The sequence below is a fragment of the Ictalurus punctatus genome, chromosome 7 (genome assembly GCF_001660625.3).
Source record: "Ictalurus punctatus breed USDA103 chromosome 7, Coco_2.0, whole genome shotgun sequence".
Lineage (NCBI taxonomy): Eukaryota > Metazoa > Chordata > Actinopteri > Siluriformes > Ictaluridae > Ictalurus > Ictalurus punctatus.
Genome location: NC_030422.2, coordinates 22154999 through 22167599, shown reverse-complemented (window position 1 = coordinate 22167599; position 12601 = coordinate 22154999). Strand labels below are relative to the sequence as shown.

Here is a 12601-nt window from a genome sequence, read left to right as displayed (position 1 = left end):
TCGCTGTCTCACTGCGACTTTCATTTATTTTCCATTCACTGTAAATGAAATGAAACACACGTATCCTTTTACAGATACTGAACGTTCTCTTTTTCTGCACCTCTGTTTATTTCCACTAGTCACACACACTCTCACGTGGTTTTCTTCCCCTATCCCTGTGTGTGTCTCAGGTGTTAGCTAAGAAAGTGTTCACACTCTACAGTCTGGCGGTGCAGCAGCTGTCTAAGCAGGATCACTATGATTTTGGCCTGCGTGCGCTCACCTCTCTGCTCCGCTACGCTGGAAAGAAGCGCAGAGCCTGTCCCGATGTTGCAGATGAAGAGGTTCCACATGCATACACAAAAACAGTTACATGTTAACACATAGAAAGCGCTGCACACAAACAATCACCCCAAACACCTCAAACTTGTGCCATATTATACCACAAAAAAAACCCTCCAGGCCTGTAGTGGCTTACTCATAGTTTACCAGAAGTGTGTGTGTGTGTGTGTGTGTGTGTGTGTGTGTGTGTGTGTTTTATACTGTTTTTACTGTTGATGGGGATTTAACACTAAAATCTGTGCTTTATACCCTGGTGGGAATACTGGCTGTGATTTTTTTATTTATTTTTTTAATGTATGAAAGAGGACAAAACTTTGAAAGGAATCTTTAAAAAAATCTTATCTACTTGAGTATAAACTCCACTTCTCTTTCTTTTTCTGTGGGAATAACGAACCATAATTATTTCTGGAATTTTTCAAAGTTCATGCTGGAATATGGTCTGGTTGTAAAGTAAATGTTATTCCACATAGTTTTAGCACTACTCTCTGTTCCTTCTGTTGATAATAAAGCAAAGTGTCAACACACGGTACATGACCTAGTGATATAAGAGTAGGTTTGATTATTAGTAACGTATAGGTTTGAGAAATGATGGTTTGAGGAATTTTGTTAATTTTTCCTCTTTAACCCCAGATCCTGCTCATGTCTATGAAGGACATGAACATTGCTAAACTAACCTCGGTTGACGTCCCACTGTTTAACGGGATTATCCAAGACCTGTTTCCGGCTGTGGAGACACCCACCATCGACTATGGCAAGGTATGCCCAGGTTTCAGGGGAATGCGACGGTATGTCATCTCCCAAAGTCCATGATGCCCCCTTTTTATTTTCTTTGGATTGATCTTGTATTGCTTAAAATGTCCGTTACATTTCTAGGTTCTACAAACTTGTCTGCATAGGTGGTCAAGGGATATGGCACCTACTGAGCTCCACTTTAGGCTGCTGATCATGTTTCTCTGTCAGAAATAGGTTTCCTAATTTAAAACATGTTTATTACCCATTCATCCATCCATTTTCTGTACAGCTTATCCTAAACAGGGTCAAAGGGAGCCTAGAGCCTATCCCAGGGGACTCGGGGCATGAGGTGGGGGACACCCTGGACAGGGTGCTAGCCCATCGCAGGGCACAATCACACACACACACACCCATTCGTGCACTACAGAGAGTTTGGAAATGCCAATCAGCCTAGAATGCATGTCTTTGGACTGGGGGAGGAAACCGGAGTACCCAAAGGAAACCACTGAAGCACAGGGAGAACATGCGAACTCCGCGCACACAGGGCAGACGCGGGAATCAAACCCCCAACCTTGGAGGTGCGAGGCAAACGTGCTAACCTCTAAGCCACGTGCCCCCCCGTCATGTTTATCATAATCATAAAAATTTTTGTATTGATCTGCAAAGCAAGTCTCAAGTGAGCGATGAAGTAAGGTCACATTGTATTTCTGATTATGTCAAGTCCCATGTCACGCAACTAAAAAAAAACTCAACTCGAGTCCTCACCTCAGTGTCCAGTCCGGGTCAGTTTACCGCACCCATGCACCGGGTTATTATTACACACAAAGCAGAGGGGCTGCACATGCTCCCACACGTTCACGCCGAATGCCACAGAAGCTGATTCAAATGACTCCGTTTGCATACAGGTTACCCAGGTGCATCACTCAAATCATTTTGACTTAGCTAAATACCTAAGGAATGGTTAAACATGCCTCAGATGACTCAAATCCGAGTCATCCGCACTCTGTTTTAGATGTAATGCACACGAGCTACAAAAAAAAGGCTTCATCAAATGCTTCAGGTCCCATTTTGTGTAGCAGGGTAGTGTGTGAGTGTACCTATCCACGGCAGATATGCAGCACAATGCAGATGCGTTGCCCAGCATGCGTCTCATCGCCTACACATCTTAAGTCTAGACAGGCAGCAACTGCTGCATGTATCAGCGGCAATCAAGTGTGAGAGAGAGCGACGAGCTGGAGGAACAGCATGTACCCACATTTACACTTACACACACGTACACACAAATATAAACATGCATACACTGACAGCAGGCTTTCCCCTACACCGTCTGCTCTCATCTGTACGTTTTGCATTGAGAAGTTTTTCATTGCAGTGTCATGTTGAGCAAAGAGCTCCACCCTCGACTCTTAATGCTAATGTGTTCCTGCAGAGATGCTTCTGATCTCTTCTCTTTTCGTGCTTCTGTACACATTCAATGAGGGGGGAAAAAAGAAAATGAAATGAGAGAGCGATTGAATTAGAGCGAGAGTGCTTTAATGCCTGTGTAGTAATCTGGCTCTGAAGAGTGTGTGTCTGACTCTAGGGGGTGCTGGGATTGTTTATGGTTATTAAGTTTGAGACATACTTCTTTCCAGTTCATTTGTACTTGCAGGTCAACTTGGGATTCAAACCAATAACGTTGCACAGGCCTATTACCCTCTTAAGGCTCATTATAACTATTAAAAACAACCCAAGAAGTAGCTATTTGTTTATCTACCTTGTTTTATCTACTGTACGGTTATGTATGTTTTTCATGTGTGATTCCTTCTCCGTAGCTGAGAGAAACTATAGAAGCAGAGCTTCGGCAACACGGTCTGCAGGTCACTCCCTTCACCCTGAACAAAGTCATTCAGCTGTACGAAACCATGAACTCACGCCACTCCTCCATGATCGTAGGCAAGACAGGCAGTGGCAAAACCGTCACCTGGAGGATCTTACAGAATACCCTGAACACCATGCATCGCAGAGGCGAACCTGGCTTCAACCTCGTCCGTGTGAGTCCTGGGGCCGTTTACATTTCGCTAACCGTTTCAAGATCCAGGTTGTATTGCAACCCATAAGTAACTATTCGGTACTGCAGAAATTCAGGTCTATTCTGAACCTTCATTGTAGTTCATTTAGCGATTTACACCAATTGATCTCTAATAACGATACACTGACGAAGAAGGCAAAATACTTAACGCACGAGCATACACAAAGCATTTGCTCACTCGCAGAGCATCAAACAACACGCAACAACACACTTTACACGTTCACCCTTGAAAAGTCTTGATTGCTTTCTGAGTTAAATGAAGGCATCTAAAAATATGGGAATAAATACCGCGAGCTCCAATTGTGCACGAATATAAATATCAATTACACAGTGCAGGCGCTTCAAAGCTCCAAACCATTATTCCACACAAACGCTCACTCCAACAACAGCACAACACAAGTTTGTCATATTGCGATCTCATTATCTCAAACATGAGACGATTTAATGGCAAAGACGAAGCGCCGATCTGACACGGAGCTCTTTCTAAAGCGGCTGTTGTCTGAGGCTATCCTAAGGCGTTCATTAGTATGAAAATGAGCCGCCGTTAGCAAGTGCCGTAACCCACCATCGTCTCGCATCCCTGACACCAAAACAACAGTCGTCAGATGCGCTCTCCACAGGTATTGCGGTGCTCTTCAGGATGCTTAACACAGAACAAAAGCACTCCACAGCCTTACAGCGAACATGTTTGATAAAACCACAGAGCTTCTTCTGCTAGCGCGCTATAATTGGTAGCACTTACGACACATTGTCGTGATAATATGTTGTCTTGTGCATGCTTTTTTTTGAGGAGCGTGTGCAATTCTAATCCAGTTATCAGAGGCTACAATTATGTATAATTGCATTTTTCCACGGTGGTCCTTTTTTTTTTCTCCACCCATTTCAAGATGGTTGGAGCTGTGTTCAGTTTGTGACGTGATTCATTTCAACGGCGTGATTACAGAGTGAGAAGTGCAACATGTATTGTAAATCAGGTTTAAAAGCATGCATCTCAACTTGTTGGTGATGTTTGTATCTGGTCTTCTCTTTTATGATGCTTTTGTGCGAGTGCCTGTGTGTGTGTGTGTGTGTGTGTGTGTGTGTGTGTGTGTGTGTGTGTGTGTGTGCGATCCAGGGGAGAGAGTGTGCTTTCTTGTTTTTCTTGCTCTCGCCTGTCTACCTCAACATCGTGTCGTGGTGCGTGCCGAAGCCTTCATGGCTTTCGCTGCCTGTTCTGTGGTCCATATTGTTCTCTGCTCCTTCTGTGACACAAAATCCCATGCTACTTTTTCTTTCCAGGGTCTTGTCTCTCTCTCTCTCTCTCTCTCTCTCTCTCTCTCTCTCTATCCATCTATTTATCTATCCATATAATGTCTCACTGCCTGTCTTCTCTGTTTTTAAGTCTGACTCAACACCTTTTCGTTTTGCATAATCTATTTCAGGAAGCCGTTTCTGTCCCACCATTGAAATATCACCTCGTCCAGTTTCCTCATTATCTCTCCTCAGCATCTCCACATGCTCTGACTCACACAAACACGCATGCTTGCACGCACACGTACTCTTCAAAATCTCATTCCAGTAGCCACTCCCTGTCTGACATTTCAACTCAATTTCTTCTTCCGTCCCTCATTTTGCTCGCTCCTCCTCCTCGTTGACACCAGTCCACCGTTGTTGTTCTTGTTGTTGTTCTGACCTTTAACCTATGACTCCTCAGGTGTATCCTCTGAACCCCAAAGCAGTGAGTCTTGGAGAGCTCTATGGTGAATATGACCTCTCCACCAATGAGTGGACCGACGGCGTTCTGTCCTCTCTTATGAGAGCTGCATGTGCAGGTACCGTTCAGTGCGGTTCAGATGGAAGAGGTTAAGCAGGGTTGCTGTATACGGCTGTCAATAATAATGTTATTCATTTATTTATCCACACTTACATAACACTTTTATGAGACGGATTTAATAAGACAAAGACGTAATCACCAGGAAAGGGAGTTAAAAGTGAGAAGATATGAGTGTAAGGCTGAATTTAAAAAAAAAAAAAAAAAACAGAAGGAAGGAACGAAATGATAAATTTGTCATTTAAAAAATAATTTGGTGTGAGAGGAAAGCTTAGAAGAATGAACTGATAAACCAACCAAATGTCATGTGTGAGGATAAGGCATGTGTCTAATGTTGAGACTTAGTTGCTACTCGTTTGGGTATATCTTACACGCATGTAAACCTAGACACACTTTATAGGTATAGAATTAATAACTGAACACTACCTGTTGAAATGCGCAGTTTGGCTTTAGTTACACTAACTGTTGGAAATGGACTCTGTGGATTTCGGTGAGCCTATCATGTTTTTGTCAGGATTCTCTCTTTGATCACCTACATGCTCAAGGAAACTCTGCGTGCGTGTGTGTGTGCGTATGCGTGCGTGTGTGTGCGTGTGGTGCGTGCACGTGCAGCATATAACTGTGTCATCAGCTCTTGCGATATCTTGCACTGAGGCTGACACATGCGTGTGGGCTGAGGAAAACAACCACACACTGGTGGTGTACATTCTGTTTCCTTTAAGCTCAGCCTCACAGCAAATCCACACACATATAAAAGAACAGCCGGTCACAGGCTGACTGGAGATGCCATTAGCTTGTTTCCGTCTCAGGGTGCAGAAGGTGTCTGACGACATTTCTCTTTTCTTGTTATGTCAACTCAGCATGACTCTGTCAGCTCCACTAATTATGTTTTCCTTTTTACTTTATCTGCCACGCTGCAGTTCTTTACAGCGGCTACTGAACAGATGCTATCAACAGATGTCTTCCTTGTATTTATGATGTCAGTCTTCTTATCGGTTTTTTATTATTATTTATTTTTTAATTTTTTTTAAGGATGGACAGGGTCACGGGACGATCGGGTTAAATGTCACACTTGGCATTTTTCTCTGAGCCGTGTCTTTACTGTACCTACTTATTTCTGTTCTCTTCAGAATCTTCTGTCCTGCTGTGAGCAGAAACGTGGGCCGAAATATCTCTCTGTTTTCTCCCTAGACCTCATTCCCTGCTTGTCTGTCTCACCCTCAGTATGTTACAGAATGGAGAGACCGCAGTATTCTGGGGTAGGGTGTGTGTGTCAGGGGAGAGTGTGTGTGCGCTGCATAGCTCAGCTCCTATGGGACTGTCAGTGCAAAAGAGATCCCCTTTCCCTGCTGCCTATTTCTCTCTTTCTCTGTTGCAGCAAGCCAGTTACTGTTGATGAGTGACATGATGTAGCGCTCTCTCTTTCTCTCTCTCTCTCTCTCTCTCTCTCTCTCTCTCTCTCTCTCTCTCTATCCCTCTCTCGCTGTTCTGTCTGCCTCCATGTGGGCCGCTGTGGCTTGCATTCATTTCACTGTGGTGTCCCTCATGATTCAGTTTCTTTCTCTTTACTGTGTTCCCATCTCTTTCTCTCTCTCTCTCTCTCTCTCTCTCTCTCTCTCTCTCTCTCTCTCTCTCTCTCTGTCTTCTATAAACAATAAAGCAGACCTGTTCGTTCTCCAACAGGAGTTTGTGGTCAGTCCCAAAGCCGTGTCTCTGGAAGAGCTTTACGGCCACTTTGATCTATCCTACTGCGAGTGGACCGATGGCGTTCTTTCCACCACCATGCGCCAAACATGCACAGGTTACCACGCCAAGCCATGGACAGGCGAAACTGTCCATGTTTTTTGACGCCTGCCAATTAGTCCAGCCAATTCCATACTTTTATTTGTTTTGCCTATTTGAGAGCATTCTATATACTTTGCACCATTTGCATATTTTGTTGTCATTCTGCCTTTTTTTTTTTTTTCTTCCTCCCAGAGTTTTCCCTGAGTTTCTTTCAGGGTTTTGTTTGTGTCTTGTTACCGTGTAGGTCTTGGTGTGGAGGAATTTTATGTTTGAGTGGTGTAATCAGGCATTGCAGTGCCTCCATATGTTTAGCATCTGTTGCTGTTCTTCTCAGTTTGTTTATTTCCCTTCCTCGCTGCTTGGAGAAGGGAGATCATCCAAAGCAGAAATGACAGTTGCTTTTTAGCTGTGTGTGACAGGTTTGATGTTACACGCTTACCCATTCAGTCAGTCAGTCTGTGTGTGTATGTGTGTGGGTGGGTGTGTGTGTGTGTGAGAGAGAGTGAGAGAGAGAAGGTCTCTGACTGTGCTATGTTTTGGTTATTGTTGTGGGGTGGGTAAATGAGACGCACATGGTCACATGAAGGGAAAGGAAGAAAGCTAACAGAACATTTTCCACAAAAGGGCCACAGGTTTGCGAGAAAAGAACTAAAAACAGACAGGAAACTAGACAGAGATTTAAAGATAGCAAGGCATGTTTACGAATCCATTTGTCTGTATTTGTGATAGTAAATGATAAAAAACAGAGAGCGAGAGAGAGGCTATGCATTGATGCACGTTATATGTTTGCTTTATTCCCTAACTGCCTCCCCCGTCTCTGTCACGTTGCTGCGCTCAGATGAGAAGCCGGATGAGAAATGGATTGTGTTTGACGGTCCAGTGGATACTTTATGGATTGAAAGCATGAACTCGGTGATGGACGACAATAAAGTCCTCACGCTTATTAATGGAGAGAGAATTTCCATGCCTGAACAGGTATGAAATTACATATCAAGAATGTCACACTGTCTCTGACTTGTCAAAAAGTAACCACTAATTCGACTGCCTTATATCAAAGGAAGACTCCATTATCCCCTCCAGCTAAACTTTTCAATACTTCAGCAATACAATAAAAAGTCATTTGGGTTACTATTTATTTTGTAATTATCGGGTAAATTCTGCCTTTCATGAGCATATTATGGTATCTGTGCACAATTAGACCTACCTGAACGCATTGATTAGACATGGAAAGGTAGTCCCCGAGTCTAAAAGAATCAGTCATACAAACATATAGAGCTAGGCTAATGCCTTAGAATAGGGAATTTATACATTGCTTAAAGATTTACTGACCCAACAGTTTCTCTTAGATTTCCTTTATAGGTGTTATTTGAGTACATTATTTGCCAGTATGGGGAGTGTGTATACTGATGTTCCTTAGTTGTGGCACAAACGATGTACTAAAATGTAGTAAAGATTAGATTAAAAGATGCTGGAGGATGTTAAACAGATCTAGTCATTTTCTAATCATTCGGTAACCACAGCTGCTTTCATTGTTCCGTGTGTGTCTGTGTACTGTAGGTGTCCCTGTTGTTTGAGGTGGAGGATCTGGCGATGGCATCTCCAGCAACAGTGTCCCGCTGCGGAATGGTGTATAATGATTACTCAGACCTTGGATGGCAGCCCTATGTTCAGTCTTGGATTGACAAGCGGCAGAAGGTACAATCTCACGCTGAAGCCATCATTTTTTTTCATCATTAGTTTGTCATGTGACTGATAGCTACATTATATGATAACCGGCCTCTTCCATGAACACACCCTTTTCCTGATCTTGTAATTTCTGTCTCTCACTCTCCGTAGGGAGAGGTAGATCATCTGAAGCGCCTGTTTGACAGATACATAGAAAAGACCATAAGCTTCAGGAAGGCTCACTGTAAGGAGCTGGTCCCGATCACAGAGCTGAATGGAGTCGTCTCTCTCTGCAGACTCTACGACTCCTTGGCCAGTCCTGAAAACGGGGTGAGATCATTGCACCTGCGCTGCTTTCATCTCACGAATACAATTCTCAATAAAAGAAAAAAATTGGAGCTCAGTAACCAGGTCCTAACAGGTCTTTCCTTATGATCAACATTTACATTGTTGCCCAATTCATATAAATATAGTGAATGTCACTGATATAACACATGCACACTTTAAAATTGCAGTTTGTAATATAATTTTTTTTTTCTAGACCAATAACATTCATATAATTTGAAACTCCTCTTTAAAAAAAAGGGTGGGGTGACGGGGGGTTCTCTCATGTGGAGTATTTATGTTTATAGCATTTGGCAGACCCTTATCTAAATTATCTCATTTATACAATTAAAAGCAGTTGAGGGTTAAGGGCCTTGCTCACAGGCCCAGCGCTGGGATTTGAACTCACAACCTTCTGATGAGCAGTCCATCATCTTAACCTCTGATCTACCACTTCCCATATAGACTGCTGTTTCCATTTCCATATTTACTTCTAATAGCCGCGTAAGGCAGAACTGTTTGACTCTGCTCCTCTACCATGTTGACTATTGGGTCCTCAGATCCTGTTGCTTTTCGGTGACTGACTATCAGCTCAAATTTTTATGCTAAATGGCTGGCGTGGCTACATCCCAAGCCACACTTTTATTTTGACATATCACATAGTACAGTGGCATGAGATTTGGGATGCTGGCTTTGTTTTTCTGTCATACTGGGTATTTTTATGGTTTCCATCATGATTTCCACGGGAAAATCTTTTTTGTTTTCACGCCATAAATGTACACAAGTGCTTGTCTGCTGCCAGCTGTAGTCTTTATGCTGTGTTCACTTGCAAGTTTTCATAGAAAAGGTGACACAACAGAGGGAGTCATCAGTTTATTGGTTGGTTTAGTGTGTCATGGACCTTAAAAGCAAATCGTAGGCCATGCACAGTTTCCTCTTTCCCTACAGCTGAACCCAGATGACACCGAGAACTACGGACGCATGATAGAGCTCTGGTTCATCTTCAGCTTGATCTGGTCTGTTTGTGCATCCGTGGACGAGGACGGACGTAAGAAGATGGACAACTTCCTACGAGAGATGGAGGGCACCTTTCCTAACAAGGTGTTCTTATACAAACGCTCACACCACCAACATACTCGTACAAAGGTTTATTGTGTGACAGAATATTAATCATGCAAAAGAAAAGTATAGGAATATTAATAATGAACTTACCGCTGAAATGCTGTATTATCAACACTTTGATCAGGACACCATCTATGAATACTATGTTGACACTAAGAACAAAACCTGGTCATCATTTGACGACAAGCTGCCCAAAGGCTGGCGTTATAACTCCAAGTAAGTGGCTGTATGACCTTGTGCCTCTCTGTGTTTCCAAGCCCATGAGGCGCTGCCACCTGCACACTATCTCAGTGGCTACCTGCCCAGGCTTATGAGTCATCTGCTCTATTCAAATACTGCCTTTCTTAATTACTTGCTCTCTCTCTCTCTCTCTCTCTCTCTCTCTCTCGTACGCTCTCTCTCTCTCTCTGTCTGCTTTTATGTCTTTCTCTCGCTTCATCAACCTCCGTCCTTTTGGCTCTTCAATCTGTGTCTCATACTTTGTTCACTGCCAGTTTAAAAAAAAAAAAAAAACTACTCGCTCTTTCTGACTTATTATATCTTTCAAATTTCAGCCCCTCAATCTGAACTTTTGCACCTCCATTGCCCGATTCTCCTCCAGTCCACATTCTCAGCCCCATTTTCTACCCCTACAGCCATCTCTACGCCTTTCTCACATTATTTCTTACCCTCTATTATTTTTAACCCTCTGTACATTTTCCTCGACTTTTCTGCTCGTCTTCTTTTTCTACCTTTTTAAAATATTTTTTGGGCTTTCTGCTCCCTATTCGCCTCTTATGCTAAGTGTTCCAACTTCCATGTCTCTAGAGTTTTCTCTGTACAAACAGGCCTCTCATAAGGAGAAATTTACCAAGAACCAACCTGATAGAAAAAAAAAAATCACCCAAAATATTTCTCTCTCTCTCTCTCTGCAGTGCTCCATTCTATAAGGTCATGGTTCCTACTGTGGACACAGTGCGGTATAATTTCCTAGTGAATGCTCTCATTTGTGGCCAGAACCCAGTGTTGCTGACAGGTCCTGTGGGAACAGGGAAGACCTCAGTGGCCCAGAGTGTTCTACAAGGCCTGGATCCGTCTAAATGGACCATGCTTACAATCAATATGTCCTCTCAGGTACCCACCGATAGTCAAAATTCACTCTCTACGATAAAGGTAACAATTTGTTTAGGTGTCTCTCTTACCATGAGACCTTCAATATCCTGTGTACTGGTGTTGTCTTTGTCTCAAACAGTTCTCATACTGACTCTCAATCTAACCCACTCAGAGACTTAACTTTTACCTGAGTCATCTCACCTCAGAGCTAGGTCTGTACTTTAGAAAGATAGTGGATGTCAAATTGGGTTCCGTCTATTCGACTGTCCTCCACTCCTGCAGCTGCAATTAGCTGACTCAGCTGCTGTTCATTACAGTCCAGGCTGAAGACAGCACTTATGGCAGCTTGTATCCAGGAAGCACATCTCATCATCCCCACCATCATCCTCAATTTGAGCCATCATCATCAGCATCGTTTATTCTTATTATATATCCTACCAACCTCTGCTTACTTTTGCTAAGCCTCTGTGCATGGGTGGCTGGAATAAATGGGCTAGAAGTGCTGTCTTTCAAAGATACAAAGGCATCAATGATAGGGTTGTTTTGTTTTTGTTTTTAAAAAAAAAATGTTTTTATGTTTTTTTTTGTTTGTTTTTTTTTGCCATTCACATCAGATTATTTTATGCTGTTAATAAATGTCTTAAGTAGATTGTTTTGGACTTTTGCGGAACCAAGTGCAGCCATTTATATTAAATAAATACACCGAATAATATGAATGTGAGGCTGGGGCTGATTTCTTTATAGCCCAGACTGTAGATTCATGCAGCCTAGCAGTGCGAGTTATGTGATGTTATTCCACAGACTGAACTTCTCAATAGGTGTCGTGTGTATTTTGGCTGATGTTTTTCAGTCCATGTCGCTGATGCATCCATAACACGTCATCAGCAGCGATTGAGAAGACGCACATGAAGTACAGTGTGTAATTATTCAATACAATGGGTGTGATAAACATGAATGAGGTGGATTACGATGGTGATGTGTTTGTCTACCATGTTTTGTGTTCAGAGGAAACACAACATGAACCCAGTAGAGAATTACAGAATAGAAAAAAATTCAAAAATAATTTGAAATCACGACTGCATCTGTTTATCCGCCTTTAACTGTGTGTGTAATAGTTTGCCCCACATCATTCTTATTATTCCATTAATGAGACGTCATGATATAATGCATTGCTCAACCTTAATAGATTCATTCTCGAGCAACTGATTGATTCAATTTTAGCCCTCCTATCTGATATCATGATCAGCCACCAGTCCCTCTAACCTAACTCTCTGTGTGTTCGTCTCCTAGACCACCTCAAACAACGTGCAAGCAATCATAGAGTCTCGAGTGGAGAAACGCACAAAAGGTGTGTATGTACCTATTGGAGGGAAGAAGATGGTCGCCTTCCTGGATGACATAAACATGCCAGCAGTGGACGACTTTGGTTCTCAGCCCCCTCTGGAGCTACTTCGGCTTTGGATTGACTATGGCTTCTGGTACGACCGACAGAAACAGACGCAAAAGTGTGTCAAGGTAAGAGAGTGGGGAGCGTGGCTGTGTCAGGGAGAGAAAGATGAGAGGCTTGTATGTATACTTCTTTGTCTTTGTTTTCTATTAAAAAGCATTTTGCATTGATTCTGAATCATAATCAACAGTTTTGTCTCACAGACTTCTGGTGCCAATGAATTTTTTTTTAT

General features: G+C 42.7%; 1 protein-coding gene across 6 annotated transcripts in view; it reads left to right on the top strand.

Moving 5' to 3' along the window:
• dnah2 (dynein, axonemal, heavy chain 2) overlaps window positions 1–12601 on the top strand; it is a 145985-nt gene that overhangs the window by 94829 nt on the left and 38555 nt on the right. For 5 of the 6 annotated variants that reach the window (XM_017472857.2, XM_017472858.2, XM_017472856.2 and 2 more), the window contains 11 exons: window positions 171–323; window positions 952–1077; window positions 2868–3086; window positions 4818–4935; window positions 7558–7694; window positions 8277–8414; window positions 8556–8714; window positions 9639–9809; window positions 9955–10046; window positions 10745–10943; window positions 12213–12437. In XM_017472857.2, the coding sequence (XP_017328346.1) occupies window positions 171–323; window positions 952–1077; window positions 2868–3086; window positions 4818–4935; window positions 7558–7694; window positions 8277–8414; window positions 8556–8714; window positions 9639–9809; window positions 9955–10046; window positions 10745–10943; window positions 12213–12437 (1737 nt within the window). The remainder of the gene's footprint in view (window positions 1–170; window positions 324–951; window positions 1078–2867; window positions 3087–4817; window positions 4936–7557; window positions 7695–8276; window positions 8415–8555; window positions 8715–9638; window positions 9810–9954; window positions 10047–10744; window positions 10944–12212; window positions 12438–12601) is intronic. The other variant, XM_047156840.2, reaches the window with a different exon arrangement.